The sequence below is a fragment of the Opisthorchis viverrini genome, assembly GCF_000715545.1.
Source record: "Opisthorchis viverrini unplaced genomic scaffold opera_v5_51, whole genome shotgun sequence".
Taxonomy (NCBI): domain Eukaryota; kingdom Metazoa; phylum Platyhelminthes; class Trematoda; order Opisthorchiida; family Opisthorchiidae; genus Opisthorchis; species Opisthorchis viverrini.
The window spans coordinates 866,890-883,635 of record NW_008751707.1 but is presented as its reverse complement, the minus strand read 5'-3'; the positions used below and the strand labels follow the sequence as shown (position 1 = coordinate 883,635).

The 16,746-nt window shown below is 41.9% G+C and overlaps 1 protein-coding gene across 1 annotated transcript in view; it reads left to right on the top strand.

Moving 5' to 3' along the window:
* T265_03523 (hypothetical protein) overlaps positions 1 to 16,746 on the top strand; it is a gene marked incomplete at both ends in the record, with an annotated part of 54,114 nt that overhangs the window by 28,354 nt on the left and 9,014 nt on the right. The window contains one exon of the mRNA XM_009168035.1: positions 6,093 to 6,186. Coding sequence (XP_009166299.1) covers positions 6,093 to 6,186 — 94 coding nt within the window. The remainder of the gene's footprint in view (positions 1 to 6,092; positions 6,187 to 16,746) is intronic.

Genomic DNA, 16,746 nt, shown 5'->3' with positions numbered 1-16,746 from the left:
ATCCATCTCCATACAGTGGCGTGCAACAACTGAACCTATTAAAAATGTATGCAAACGATTCATTTACGAACAAGAACCGCGTAAATGAAACTGTTTTTGATGGCCTACGAAAGAAGATATGCTTGTTGGGAGATGCGTCAACTTTACTGTGTATAAAAGGGCGTGCATAGTTATCAGCCCCATTAGAACAGTCCATTTTCTCGAGTCATGTTAGTGCTAGATCGACAAAGCCGCTTCTGGCAGAAAACCCTTCGTCACTCGCGCTTGCTTAGTGGCTTCAAGCTGTACATCCGGCTTGATCATGTTCACATCATTTGGATCCTTAGTCCCGTGTATTGATCCTTATCCAGGAGGGGTACACCGTTATGTGCTCCTTCGATCAGTCCATATCTGTGCTGGGCTCGCCCTTTTGCATAGATTTTGTTGGCTGTCAGTCAAAATAAACCAACCATGTAGTTACTCAGTATGCTCGCTTGTTCAACTCTTCACAAACGGCTGCAATGCAACAATACTAGGCGGAAAATATGCGAGTGGGGACCTTTGAAAATACTTGGCCGAAGAGTCTCAAAATGATGTTAAACTGCTGTTGAAATTTGTACAGCTACCTGTTGTTAGCCTGAAGACGACGTCTGCGTCATCGAAGAATCATCCTACATTCTGTTTCCGTTTATTTTTCGATAATTTAATTCAATTTGTTAAACTTTAGTTTAGTTTAATTTGGCTACCTGATAAATAACAGGTAAAGTGTGTCGACTGACAGAAACAATGAAGCAAATATTTCAATTTTCACTGCTTCTGGCAGCTCCTCGGTTCCAGATCGGCTCGATGAGCATGAACTGACATTGACATGAATGCGGATCTTCTGGAATGATGTGATACTCAAAATTTTTTACATTCGATTTGATAGCGGCACGATTATTTTTTCTTCATTACTGCCGGAAGGCTGCGCGCCACTATGACTTCTCTAACTGCCCAATGGAGCCAAGGAACCCTAACCAGCTTCACCACATCACATCATAACAAGTCTTTTATTGTGTTATGAACTACACAGCCTTGAATCAACCTAATCTTCAGCAGCTTACCGGATCTATTAGCCACAAAACCAGTGACATTGTGTAATCTCATGTTCGGTCGTATATTCTGTCAATGGCAATATCTGGCTCGCACCAGCAGAATCTTGAATAACAGTTTATAATGATGGTCGTTGGTTTGTTCGCTGAAGTCGGCATACTTCTCAAGGAGTTGGCAGCCAACCGTAAAATGCCAGGTCATTCCTTTAAAAGGGGCATTCGCCCCTGGGTAGATCCTGTAGTAAGAAATCTGGAAACTGGTGAATTCATCCACCTCCAGGGGTTTGCTGCTATAACGGAATAGTATAAGCACTATGCAAGGTACGGTTACGAAGAAAGTACTCCAGCATCCTGTTTTCTGGGGGAACCACCTTTGAGTAACCATTGAGGTTTGCCATGAACTTTTTAGGTCAGTCCGTGCGCACCAACAAATTATGATCCATGAGCCTGTTCAACCAGTTCAATAGCCTAAAATCCAAAAACCCTCATGTGTTCTGTTTTGAGATCATGCACCGTTTACCACGAACATCACACTTTGTACACGCTATGTTCAGTATGGTTGCAATGAAGTTTTCTTCAGGTCCAGTTCTCAGAGATCCATTTATGAATAAACTCGGAACTCAGCAGTTAAGCGCACTCATTAAGCGAATCGTACAGCATCGTCATTACATATATCTGTATCGTCATTGATGATATCAACCCAAACAACACGTGGGGCAGTTTAAATCCAGCTAGTACCGATGTCGACGGTTCCTATTAAACCCACACTTTCAATCAAATTATCGATCAAGAGTAGAAGCCCGGGCGCCCGCGCAGCAAACCGAGGGTTTTCCTGCGAGTAAAGTTTCTCCAGGCGCGAGTAGTATGAAGAATTGGATAAGTCAATACGCGGCCTATTTTTCCAACGCAGTCGAATGATGCTTTTCAGCTCCCACTGACTGCTGCGCTCACCTGTAAATGACATTTTGCTGAGATTCAGACCTACTAAGTTGTCAAGCGATAATGTATAAATGATCTGTTTTTACATGGTGATAATCCAGTATCCCACTAGTAGCATGACAGGTCGAAAGTGATGTTATCCATTCAAACGTTTTCTGTCCTTCAGGGAGTTAAAAATGTCGGGGAATCAGTGCAGTTTTATCAGCGCAGGTAAAAAAACTATTACGGTATCATGGCGATATCACTTTACTTACCTCGATATTGTATTCTGCCGTAACCCATGGGCGTCCTTTTGTCATTTTCAATCTGACCGACCATTTCGTCTAAATTCCAGCGTTCACGTAGCACCTGGCTGCACAAATGAAGATCCAACTATTTAACAAAACAACTAAAATGTCGTGGTGTCAACTACACACCCAACTAGGGTTCATTTTGTATGCATCAAAACACAAATTCATCCGAGTGGATTTCGCATAGTTTTAAAAATAAAACATGGTTAGCCTTGTATAGGTGCAACACACTACTCACAATATTGCCAAAAAACTTCGACAGCGCAAGAACGGATTCGACCTTCTTGGCGGTCATCAGGCAGGCGTCGTCTCTGAATTTTCGTCAAACTGCCTGAACTTATAACCTACTTGAATATCAAAACGAGAGACCCAGCTATGTGCCACGTTAATCTGATGGTAAAACCGAATGGATGACCTTATTATTTTAGCCCAAAAACGAACCTATGTTAACCCCAGCTGAATCACACATGAATTCATGGCTCTTTTCACCATTAATTCTACGCGGTATTTAACCGAATTGTGGAATCTGTGTAAATTATTCCAGTTTACGCCTCATTCACTTCTCATCCGATCGCACACAACTCATTTAAGCCGACCACCTGCCCAGGTTGTCAACAAGGGCTGAGTCCCACCAATACAGGTACCCATATATCCAAACCATTCGTTGTTACCCTACGTTTCACGTTGTAGTCGCGCTTCTGCGAAGACCATATCATCGATCGGACCAAGAGCAGTGGGACGAATATGTGAGACATTCTGGCCACAAAGATGCCTAGATATGCGGTTACCAGTCGGCGCATGAGAAATTCATTCAGAATATATCGACGGATCTAAAACAGATGAGTACCATGTGCATGTCTTCAAAAATAATTGTGTGACTGCATGACGACATGACATTTAACTAGTGGACTTTCCTTACATTCGGGGACCCGGTTTTCAAGGACTAAGAGGTAGGGCGCGTTATTTAGTGGTAGTGAACTGACACGAACAACTGAGCAAGATAGGAGAACTAGCATCTTAAAAGTCAAAAAACTACTTCTGATGCAGACTTTCTTTAGAGCGATTCAGTGGCTTCCTAAAACACAGTGTTATCTTTATTTACGTTTGAGGATTGAAATAGGTTTAAAGTTGCCAGTTCAAAAAGGTACTTAGTTGGATTTGCTAGGCACTGTACCAGCAGATCACCTCACGGCCAAGCAGAGTCATAAGAATAAAAGAGTCGATCGAAAGACAACGCGCAGTTAAGAGCCAAATGGAGCTTAGTGTCATAAGCTGTTAGAAAAGCAAAATATCTAAAGTATATCACGGAATGCGTTCCATATAGCGTTAACCATCTTCCCTTTCAAAACGGTGAATCGCGTAGTGGTCGCTACTTGTTTCGAAGAGTTAATTTCAACAGACATGATGAGATCTAAAAATGCACCGCCATTCGGGTCAGCTGGAATGGTGTGGTTGCAATAAGCTCCGGACTGTCAAAATGTATCATAAATATCAGGTACTAAAAGCCTTCTCAGGCATGGAAATCGAAATAAAAGTAGACACCGTTTGCAAGCTGATTCGGAGGGAATACGTAACACATTATGGGTACAGGAAACCAAAAGGAGACGAAGAATGAGAGATCACTTGGAAAAAAGTCTGGATCTGCTCCACAAATCCTCCTATTTGAAATGTTAATCCACTTGTTAACAGCGGTACACAATGATTTTGCTGTAAACACGGAAAGAGCAGACATGTAGCGCATGGCCGACACAAAAGCACAAAATATGTTTGAGAGAAATCCCCTCAGGCAATTCTCAAGAAAATATTTGTATTCACTGTCGGGGACGTTTCAATATATTTTAGTGACATGGGCTTCAAATGCAACAACGAGGTAAAGTTGTAGGCTGAATTGTCACATTCCTTCTAAGCTGTACTGTCTGTAAATCTTGAAAAGTTCACTTCAAGTTCTGATGATGATATCGAAATTCAATAAACGCATGTTTCTAAAACCAACCATAACCAGTGTGAGGTATTTACGTTAGAGGGGCGAGGGAATCACTTGTGTTGTGTTGTTCCCTAGAGTCGCACGCCTACAAAATCTGGCGGATAGCGTGGTTCATTTTGTGACTTGTTTTGTTGGCATTCTGAGGATTTCGGTATACCTCGAGCAACATTTATATGTGATACGGAGATGGCATGACGGATTTGATAGCTTGTGACATACTTCATACGAATCGCAGTCCTACTACTGGTGAAAGGAAGAAGGCACTTCGCTGCGGAGTTATTTATTAGAAAATGCCAACTGACCAGTTACAGACTATTGGACAGGGAAGCAAGACTCTCATATGCATCTTGTTTACAAAAACTGAACATTCATCTTCTCTTGAAAGCATCTTCCTGAACTTTCCTGGATATTCATTGACTGTTGCTCGAATCCAAGCAAATGCTACAAAGCGACTCCACAAATTCCGCAATAGATCTCCCTTTTCAAGAGACGCAAAGCGAATTTACAAGAAAACATACTACTTGCATGCCTCCGCCGTCAGTACTATCACCGCCTCACCAACACTAGCTATATGCAAGCTATACGGGTGCGCGCCTTATGGATTTTGTTCTCTAGATGAGTTAATTTGGTCACTATCAACAAGACCCGGGGCCACCGATGCTTCAAGCAGCTGCAATTTGTATAAAATCGATGACGCATCTGGATAAATATTTCATACAAGTCAGAAACGAAATGATATTCATCGAACAGCGCTTACAGCATGAGAAAGACTTATTCCACCATCAAGTACTCGCCACCAATGACCCGGATCTTTCACTAGAAATCAGTCGTGTACTTATTGTATTCGATATGTGTCACCAATCCAAAAGCTATTTTATCTGAGTATGGGCCGTCTTTTCACTTCAAACAAATCTGGATAAAATGTGCATTCCGTGTGGTAAGAAAGATAAGAAGGCGCCCATAGGCTGCACCAAACTGAACGTTGAACTGTTGGAAGACATTCACCTGGAGTCAAAAGTTGCGCTAATTCATCTCCTCTGTATGTACAGTCGTGAAATGTTAGGCCCAGCAGCTGCGCTGTACTACACTAATGTCTTCAAACTAGGCTCCCTGAAAGAGTTCACTCTCACGGTCGGTCCACAATCGCGTTATCGGTCAATCAAGGCGTAATTTATCCCCAACATACGGATCATCAATAAAAATCTTCGAATCTGAATGATGCTCTTTTTGATGTACATAAAACCACAGAAAACATCATATCGGCAGAAATGTACAATAATGCATACGCAACGGTCCGTAACAGCCTACCACCATTATTGCTAATAGGGTGTGGTGATATTCTCAACGAAGTCACGATTATTCAAATGAGCTATTGTTTTAGTATAAAACTCAATGCTGGAATGTAGTTAAGACGTCCCTGTGCTGAAGAAGAAAAATACAATGACTGACCTAATTATCAGCCTTTACAGAAACGCCCACCAACTGATTTATAAGTGTCCGGTTGAAGCAAGATCCGCATTAATCGGCTCCAAATAAGATTTGCTTGCCTACTGCATCCATCTCATATGATTACTTGACGCAAACGTATGCCACACACCCCATCAGTTTGACTTCAGAATTAAGTTCGTTTTTATATGCAGGGGATATCCAATCTAACCAAATGGTTACTCAAACAGTGGAATGTGCATTATGAAAATTATCGATGATTGGTTACAGTGAACAATCTGTTTGCTGGACGACCATCGCTCCGCCAACCAACCCCGATAGTTCTCACAGATGCTTCTATTCTATTTCTTTCTTTTTGCTCAGACTCAGCCATTAATCGCTTATTCCATGCAAATAAACTGGTGACATATTGGCTGGCTGCATCTGAACCGCGAGCAGTGATTAGACAACTGGTCAAGTGAGTAAGGTGAATTGGTCGGTCAACATGCATTCGTTCCGATTTAACAACGCTACACATCAAGTTCTCTGTAGTTCTGATTCAGAACAAATTCTTCCTCTCCTTTATGTACGGTGTTTCCCTTGTTGCTTCGCTGGGTTTCTTTCCTTACACATCAATTTCCAAATCTCCCAGAGGATGATAGCTTTCCCACTGAATAATCCCTGACCGAAGTAACATGTTTTAGTTAACAATAACGAAAGAATTCATACCACACTCATTTACTTAAACTTCTTTCTAAGACCACTTGTCCTATGTGCCAGGCAGTTAGACAGGCCTTTTAAATATAGACAAACTTGCAACAGCACCTCAGATCGCAGTGATTTTTGATCAGTTATCTGGGTCGGATTCTCATCAGCCTCACTCTACCGCGAATGAGACCCGGGAGGTAGTTTTTCACAGAAGTGTACGCCATCGCACATAGTAACCATTTTCTATTTCAAACTAAGTAAAATTTTCCTTCGTTCTATTAAAAAAACTGAGTTTTTTTTGCTGTCACTTCCTTCCTCTATAAATAAGGCATCAGCTGAATTAGCCTGGATGGAATCAATTAGTTGAGGAAACTAGAGGACGGCGAATTTGATAAAGCTAGCACGGATCACAACATATTTTGAAAACAGTATAGCTACAGCAATGTTTGATTTTGCGGTTCGCAGGCAGTCGGGGGTCTGTCCCACAAGCATTTATCCATTTACAGCATCAGAAGATAGAAAATCTTTCAGAATAACAATCAGTTGGACCAAAAATATCAAAATCAACCACTGTCAGACGTCTAAATTTCAAAAGAGGAAGCAGTTTGTCCGTTGATCAGAAACCTCGGTGGAGACAGACGTGCATACATTAGTCACTGAAATGCTGACCAAACTGTGGTTGCCTAGCAATGTCACTTGAGAAGTCCCTTCTGTTACAGAGAATTCGGACTATCAAGTTGCATTTAGTATGTGCGTTTAACTGATGTATGTATGTGTGTATGTAATTGTTCTGCTTGTGTTTTGGGTCGCCCAGTTGATTGATTCGGATTCCGCATCATCCCATTCCTTCCTTCACACGAAGCAGAACTTTCAACCTAATCTCAAACAAGGAAAAGGAACCTCAGAAGAATTTTGGGGGAAGATGAAATCATTGCGGATGAAGGAAGCATGGTAGGCATCATGGACAAATCGGACTATGCAGACAAAGCAAGAGCTCTGCTCAGATTAACTACCACGTCTCACCTTCTAGGTGATGAGCGGAGCAAAAAAAATTGCGGGCAAAATCAATAAGAGCCTGATCACAGCCGAAGAACAGTAGCTAATAAGAGCCAAGGAATCCAGTGAGCAAAGCTTCTGGGCTTGATTTAATCCGCTAACTCCAAACATTATCTACTAAGCACACTTTATTTGATATCCCTTGGATCTCTATGACTAAATTAAAACTGTAGCTGGATCTACCGACCAATATCATGTTTGGCTACATCCTTTTTTAACCGCAAAACTATTCACTAGCATTGGGTTCTATCCCCGAATGTCGAAACTACCAAATTACAAACAAGTCTATTCAACCTATTTAGGCAAGTTTCAACCTAATACACAGACTTCACCTGTCTGCTGAGTATGTTTAATTGATACAGGGAAATTTAACTTTTAACACCCGATGAATACTTGAATAAAAGCACCGTCAGGGGCAGGACTCTGGTACTCAACATTCGCACAGTCACGAGTGGTCTGCGCGTTGCACGAATCAATAGGGCGAGGAGCTCGTAAGGTTATGGAGTCCGCTGATCAGCCGATTTGCGGAACCGGACCGGTCAGGTACATACAAGGGCTGAGGCTTTGGTTGTTACTGTGATGCGTGTCAGTATGGTGTTGTGACCGAGCTCGTGCCAGAGAGCAGATAGGCTCTGTGTAGGTGCCAGTTATATGCTTACCGAGATGTTGTCTGTCGCTGATGTATGCAGCTACGTCCTGTATGTGTGCCTGATTTCGTCACAATGCATGTGTGGGTAAAAATAAACCAACGGAAATGGTTGTCATAATGTTGCACCTCTCCGATGGAGCATGCAGTAGGCGGAATTTATTTAAATGCATCCCAATTTTCGGACGTCATGCGTGCCGTTTGACTTTTTACACGAGTACTTGTCTACGGGTTCCCAGCGCTAAACCGCAGTTCCCAGAGTGTACTATGGGGACACAACTTGTTTTGTCATTTACTGGTTGAGTGCTTTCGATGCAATAAGTGTCGCTCTATAGTAATATTAGCCCTAATGTAGTCTGTAAATAGAGTACAGATAAAGCCGAAATAATCTATTTAGATCATGGTCACTAAAAGTCAACTTGGCACCTACAGAATAAAAAAAATCAACCCAACTCCCATTTTTATGATTCTCTTAAAGTATATAAAAAGGGGATAACCCAGTTGGACCAACTTTTTGCCACAATACTGTCAGACGATCTGACAAGTAACCATGCGTCCACACGTGTCCACACAGTCACGCGTACCTTGGCGTGCAACTTCAGCCCATAACCCAGGCGAAACAACCCGCTGAATGTGTTGTGATTTTGTTAATGGGTTAACTAAATAAGTGTTGTCTAAACGAGTTCATAGGTGTCTGTGAGATCACAGACACATTCAGTCATGCTTGGGTTCTCAAGTCGTGAGGCATCAAAACAGTAGCGGACAAGTATAAATAAAGTTCGAATCAAAACTGTCAGCACAACGGCGAACAAAGATGCAAAAGCAGCGGCTGGGTCAGCAAGGCCTGTTTTTTTACAAGGAGACAACGGTAAAACAATTCGAGTCCACCAAAACATAGCTGGGTAATTTGATTAAACCACACATCACTGCATAAGAAGCGCATTCGAATATTTAAAATGCCTTTTGATGGGCTACATATGAGTTGGTATTACAATGCTATACAGCCTAGTTGAAAAGAAGGCCTTCAAAATACAGCTCACTGATACCTATCGGAAAGCTAGGACGCCTTATATTCAGTTTGATATTGTTCACTTCAGTGATGACTTGGTTAGGATTCATTGCCGTCGATGTCAGCTAAACCACCCTTGTGTATTTATTTGTTTAATGAGGAAAAGGGATTACGTATGAACTGCAGCATACGTTGATCCAATCCACACGACTAAAGCCCAGTGAATTTTGGCGTTTTTCAAGAACCAACAGCAAAGTTTCATGCGCGCACCAATGGATAATCAGTAACAATGGTAACGAACAGCGTTCAACCAAAATCAACATTTTTGCGCCATCGGATGCAAGTGTTGGGGATTTTCTTTACATTGAATGGCTGAATACTGTTGTGGTTTTTCCTCTTCATCTCCACATTTATCGCCAGTTTGCCTGATTGTTTATGCGAGGCGCTCAACGATGAAATTCTCTTTCACTACGGAAAAAGTTAGTGTCTATCTTTTTGAATCTTGCGTTCATCCACCATAGGGTTCATCAGATAATTTCACTATTGCTTGAAACATCTATCAGTTTTTCTGTTCATGTTCGTAGATCGACGCCAAATGCCAAGCTCGGCGAACAGATCAACCATCATCTGATCAAACACCAGTACACACACCACAGATACCAATATTTCAACCCATTAACAAGATCGATAACATACAGTATTAGAAATTATTACTATTGAATATCCTATTCCTCCTGACTACCGCCCCACGGTAATGACTTCCCTGATACTATCAAGGAGCAGTGTATGACACAATTAGTTATTAATATGTTCTTTACTTCCACAATACCACATCCTCTCCGGTAAGTTTGATTTTAGGAGCACAGTAAGGCACTCTGGTATTATCTAGAATACTGCTTCTTTATCAGAACAAATCTAGGGTGGAACATCTCCGCAAACAACGTCTCGATTTGCTCTGCGCATTGAATTGATTTCTAATTTCAACCCAAATGATATCGTTAAGAATTTAATACTGTGCAGCAATTAACTGATATTCCCAACTTTTGACGATCCTCACGGAGGACTTCATAAATACCAAGTATCGCTCGAATGCGAGCGTGCAGTTGGCCCTGATTCCCGTTCCTCAGGACTAACCATATCCTTCACGCGTCCTTTGGAGATATGGTTTTCTGACTGGTATTATAGGAAAAAAGGCGAATATTGTGCCTTTTCGGGTGTAGATAGAGAAATCGCATGGCACTTAAAGTGTCCATTTCGATCGATAGCGAATCGGTGTCGTTTATACTTCTGCGTTCGTGAATGCACTTCAAGGAAAAGCATCCTCCTATTCTTACTGGAATCTGATCAAACATCGCTGAAGGAATGTGTGGACTCACTTGCAGTCGGTTTGTGCTACCTATTAGTTTGTTTTCTAAACCCAGCTAGTGTGAAAGTAACCGGTTGGATATTTTCACCAGTTCGCGCGCTTTAGATGATCCCGACAGAACTCATCGCGAAATATTGAGTTTGGCCGCGAGCTCCATCAGGCTTGCAGACATTCGATTACTTTTTAAAGCAACAGTAACCATATTTCTAGATTGATGTTCGTTAACCCATCCACCGATACGATTGCTTCAAGCTGGCTTTGCTGCGCATTATTGTCCGATCGTCGTTCAACAGTTTGAAGATCTGGCTGGGGAAGTCGTAATTCAGTTATCGGATGCCACGGCCTACAATCTCAAGAGATGTAATGCCACCAAAACTTAGGGAAATATAGGCGTTCTGTAGTACTTCGTTTAGCAGTTACCTCACATCTGCTAGCTACGGTCATCACTTCAGGATTTCTTTATAATTCAAGGGGGAAATCAGAGATACTTCGATCGGAATAGTGATGTCAAATATTGTCAACGCTATACGCTGACACTTGTCAAAAGTGCAAATATATTTTCCACCAGAATAGTCCAACCTGTATAACTGGAAATTGTTTGGTTGGCCCACTCCTCATAACCTTCCAAGTTTCACAGCTTTCACTAATTTAAGTTTTCCATTAACGATGATAAGTGCTCTGTTGCATAGAACTCTTTCTTCATATGTATCGGACTGAAAGTCCAATAAAACGAACGAATTGAGAAGACAGAAACAAATGAGCGAAGCCGTCAAGCAGATTAAAAAACTTGATTGCAAACACCCATGAGTAGCTTCAACTGACACATCTTTGAATTAGCACTAGTATGTTGGTGAACCTCCAAAATACCTACCCTTTAGTTGATCAGGTGATAATATCATTGTTATCTTTAAGAGATAAGCATAATCCATACCTTAGCTGCCCAGCCATTTTTGTACCTACCGTTACTCGTCTACTTTCTATCTCTGTGTGACTGTAATAAAGGCCAGAAACAAGGGAAAAGACAAATTTCTTTGGTCTGTTTTGACGTCTGTTTTGACTTGTAGCTTATTGGTCAATGTCACAACCATTATTTCGAAGACGCCAAGCACGAAAATTGATCGAAAATACCACGAGTTCCAACAAATTGGAGGCTAGCATGTACTCAGAATTCAGTTAAACCCTTTGTACATCCAGCTTTAAAGAAAACTCAGAAATCACGTCTTACTACAAACTTTGTTTCTCGATAGATAAACCAGTAGGCAGTTGCTTGAATAATTTTTAAAAGTGCTATCGAAGAGATTCAAGCGATATAACTGGAATTAGTTTGACGGAGGACTAACCTAAGCACCTAGTTAAGCATCGATAATTCCACCGTCTCAATCTCAAAACTCTGGCGGAATAAACAACAGACAGTAAAATTCTAGTGACGCAATTTAAGCTTGAAAGACATTCGGTAGCCTAGCTACCACCCAAAGGCATGCTCTGTCCCGCGAATTCGCTTGAGGAAAATAAGCTTCTCTGGAGTCACAACACCCACTCAGGCTGCACATGGGTGGGTCATTCAACATACGTACGAATCAATCTTCGGAATAACAGCATACTTCGACGATATGAACTATAAAATCTAGTACGCCAAAAGGAGCGAATCCGATAAAACGTTGCCGGATGTTGTCAGTCTGGTGAATATAGTGAATGGGTGTCTCCATAATATGAACATAGGACCAGATGAACCCTATTAGCGTAGCGGTGATACAGCTGATGTGGAGGCACGCGAGCAGTATGTTTTCTTGTAAATTCGCTTTGCGTCTCTTGAAAAGGGAGATCTATTGCGGAATTTGTGGAGTCGCTTTGTAGCATTTGCTTGGATTCGAGCAACAGTCAATGAATATCCAGGAAAGTTCAGGAAGATGCTTTCAAGAGAAGATGAATGTTCAGTTTTTGTAAACAAGATGCATATGAGAGTCTTGCTTCCCTGTCCAATAGTCTGTAACTGGTCAGTTGGCATTTTCTAATAAATAACTCCGCAGCGAAGTGCCTTCTTCCTTTCACCAGTAGTAGGACTGCGATTCGTATGAAGTATGTCACAAGCTATCAAATCCGTCATGCCATCTCCGTATCACATATAAATGTTGCTCGAGGTATACCGAAATCCTCAGAATGCCAACAAAACAAGTCACAAAATGAACCACGCTATCCGCCAGATTTTGTAGGCGTGCGACTCTAGGGAACAACACAACACAAGTGATTCCCTCGCCCCTCTAACGTAAATACCTCACACTGGTTATGGTTGGTTTTAGAAACATGCGTTTATTGAATTTCGATATCATCATCAGAACTTGAAGTGAACTTTTCAAGATTTACAGACAGTACAGCTTAGAAGGAATGTGACAATTCAGCCTACAACTTTACCTCGTTGTTGCATTTGAAGCCCATGTCACTGAAATATATTGAAACGTCCCCGACAGTGAATACAAATATTTTCTTGAGAATTGCCTGAGGCGATTCCTTTCAAATACACTTGGAGTCCAATTCCACATTGCCAGTTTTACTGCTCTGTCGTACTGTTATCCGGAATTAATGTACGCGCTCTAGTGTTCGCTGTTCTCAATGATGACAAACTCCGTATAAAAATAATCCAACATGAAGGGGTTTACAACGATACTATTAACTGCGAAAATTTGACGGAACTATAGACAGAGATATGAAAACATAATGTAACTCTATATGTTCTTCCTCATTAAATACACTAGCCAAGTGATGTGGCCTCCATAACGCCACCCAGGTTTGTTTGACACACACGTCACAACATATGATAAATTCATTCACAATCACTCAAAGGATGGATTCAAAGTGTAGATGAATCAAATTGAATAAACCTACGATTTTTGCATGCCGATGTGCGTGGGCGAGGGTGAGCTGAGCTAGGCCGACGATAGATCTGACCTTAGCGCAGTACAAATTCTTTATTGTTCTCAAAAAAGCGTGTTCTGTAGATCAGTATCAAGCTTACAGACGGCTGATCGCAGTGACCCGTAGTGAGTTTTGATAGCCACATGTGCAACTTTCGCATGGGATATAGGATGTAACTGCCTCACTGTGTGACGGCCACCGACTAAACTTTGTCTGTTTCAGCTTTTTACACCCTTCATACGGTTTTCAAATTTTGCCCCGGCACGAAGCACACTTTAGATTACCCAGATCACTAATGATCCGCTGGTGTGGGTGTAACGGGTCGCAAGCAACTGTGTGGACAAGTTATTCCCGTAAACAAATCAAAGAATTAATTTATACTATGAACACTTCCACGGTAGAAAAGCAACAAATGCTGCTGGCGATCCACCTTATGAACCAGTGTCAGATGTTTCATATCATGGCGGAAACGCAATTTTTCTTTGTGTACTCGAGAAAAATCCAGATGTACAAAGTAGCTTGGTTGTCCCTAACAGACCTACAAAATGCAGGTGAATACACATTTTGGACGCCCATTTCAGAGTGAAACGTTTTGCCAAGGGATGACTGTCAGGTTTCCTGAAAGTACAAAATCCTTCCCCAACTTATGTGGATTCGTCTACTCTAATCAGACAGCCGGGTTTTTCCATGGAGGAAAACCCAAGTTTGAAAAAACAGCAACCATTCATCATAATTCAGGCTGCCTTAGTCTCCTCCGATCAATTTATTTCATCAATAGACGCTTGTTACCCGGAAAAAGCGTTACCTAGGTGACAGGGTATTTATGCAGAGCCATTAACACGTGAATTGTAATACATCAAATAATTCAAACTTACTTGGGTGGTTGGAAACAGGTTTTTCGACAGAATACAAAATGCTGTCTGTTGGGTCGAAATCAACTCTACAATAAATCTGTAAGACTTGCGACAAGCGTTTCTACAACTGCTGAAAGCAGAAACCGAGATACAAGGTTTGCCATTGAAGAGCATTTGGAAGCGCGATCAGTCTTGCGTAATTCCGGCAACCAGTTCAACGAGTATCACTAGTTTACCCTTACGCCAAGTGTCTGTATGCCCGGTTCAAGGTTAGTTCACCAATGAATGCGAATGCACAGGAACAAAGTAGTTCTTGCGTGTTCGTACAGTGCCGGCACAATTTTCGAACTTCTCTGAAATGTGGTTAGCAGTTCTATGTTCCCAAAGAAATTGTTGGCGTCAAACTGGACGTTGACGCTTGAGATCCACTGCTTAGTTGGTTGCGACGGTCCACAAGCGGAACGCCCATCGAACGAAATCCGACATCAGAAGACGTACCGTTCGAAAGGTGCGTTTGCTTAATATCAGATCCCGACAGCTTCTCAATGCTCTAACAAATTGCGCGCATCTTATGCACCCCTGGAAAGCGCAGTTAGAAACAGTAACAAACAAAGGCGTGATCCGCGTTCACACGTGTTCCATTAATCGGGCCACACCACCTGAGGCTACTGGCGACGTGGTCTATCTGTGTTGGACCGAAATTTTCATGGTTGGAATGCGGTAGGTGCCCAGGTAACTCGGTGTTGGAAGGTCGTGCTGGGTAGGAACAGGTGGTGTTCACTGCACGAGGGGATGTTCCTCTTGACCCGTACGATGGACATCGACCCTGAATCTACCACACCTCTGTAGTTCATCCGGGCTCGTTGGCCCATCACATCACTCCCAACGACGACAATAAAATCCGTCTCTCTTGCGATCCAAGTTGATTACAATAGGACTCATCTTTCTCTTGGCCAAGGAAAAGAGCTCTAATTGCAGTTATGAACAAACATCTCGCGGTAATTCCCACTTTCAAGGTTACCTTTTAGGCCACTAAACCAAACGCATTCCCGAGTATTTATACCATAATTGTTGGGTTCGCATCACGCACTATGAAGTAAAGCTTTGAAGACAATTCCTCTTTGTTTGATATGCACCAGAGACTATGGTACATGTACTAGGGTTTTAGACCATTTTTTATACGCCGTAAAAATTTGCAATTTTTACGAAGTTTACGAAGAAATGTCACACGGTAATAGAAGTAAGTAGGGATGTTGGGGGTTATGAATTTAGTGCCCATGTGACGTTAAGACCAAAACCAATTGTTTTATTGAGTTTGCAACAGTGTGTAGACAGCTTAACTGTGTTTAGTCCCACAAAATTTCGACCGTGTCCGTGATTCGGTTTTGGACATACCGTAATTGAAAATTATCCATTCTAACCGTAACAGCAGGAAATGCTCGTCAAGTTTTTTTACTCGCGGTCTCAGTTCTCGATGCTGAGCATGTGGTGTGCGTATTTGCAACGTACTTCTACCGTTATTCAGTTTCCCGGATGTTTCCCGAAAATTAAAAAAATACTGGAAAATTTATGAATAGATTTGGCCATACAGAACTTTACAAAGCAAATGAGTCTGGGAAATGAGACAATTCCTTCATTTATCACAGGTTATGATTCATCCAACTCTATCTGTGCACCTACAAATGAATGGGTGATATTGCTGTTATTGCGCTCAATATTTCAGTTACTAATTAAGATCGAATGGTTTTCCGGCACATATCTATTCCCGCTTTTTACCACACTAATGCTCAACATTGGAAGATAAGTCTAACTGGGATTGAAAATATCATGCGGGTAAGTGGATTAGAAAGTGTCCCAACATGAGGAATTTCCATGCCGGAATAGTGAACGCCGGCTTCATCCCCAGTATTTCTCACTACCAGTGTAGCTATGAATTATATCCGTTGAAACCGGTCGGTGTCGGAATGAGCCCTTTCAGCTCAAAAGCCTAGTCGGACAGGTGGATCCGTAGAAACAACTTGAAACAGTAAACCTCCAGTTTTAATCATCATCGAATCGCATGGATATTTCTATGGAAGAAATTTCCAGAAATCCTTCGACATGACTGGCTCTGGCTAAAATATTGCAATGAGTCTTCGTAACGAGGGACTATGCAAAACTTTGTGGGACGATGTAGCCAAAAATGCAAGTGTCAGCTGTTGCTGTAGCACGCCTACGTTGCTTAGACGATTCAAAGCACATACTAGAAGACTGTGACAGAACTGATCATACAGTTCGGTGTTTCACTGAAATGCATTCCACTAAATTTTGTGATCCAGGAAAACATAGGGCGGGTTAGCATCAGTTTCCGGATAGGCTTGTCCCATCGGACGAAGCAGGCGAACACACGCGTACAAAAAGCAAAACCACATGCGCGATTCTCCTATGTAAATCCGGAGAGTATAAGACTGCAGGACGAGTAAAGTGAGCAGTTCCGTAGGTATTTGCAT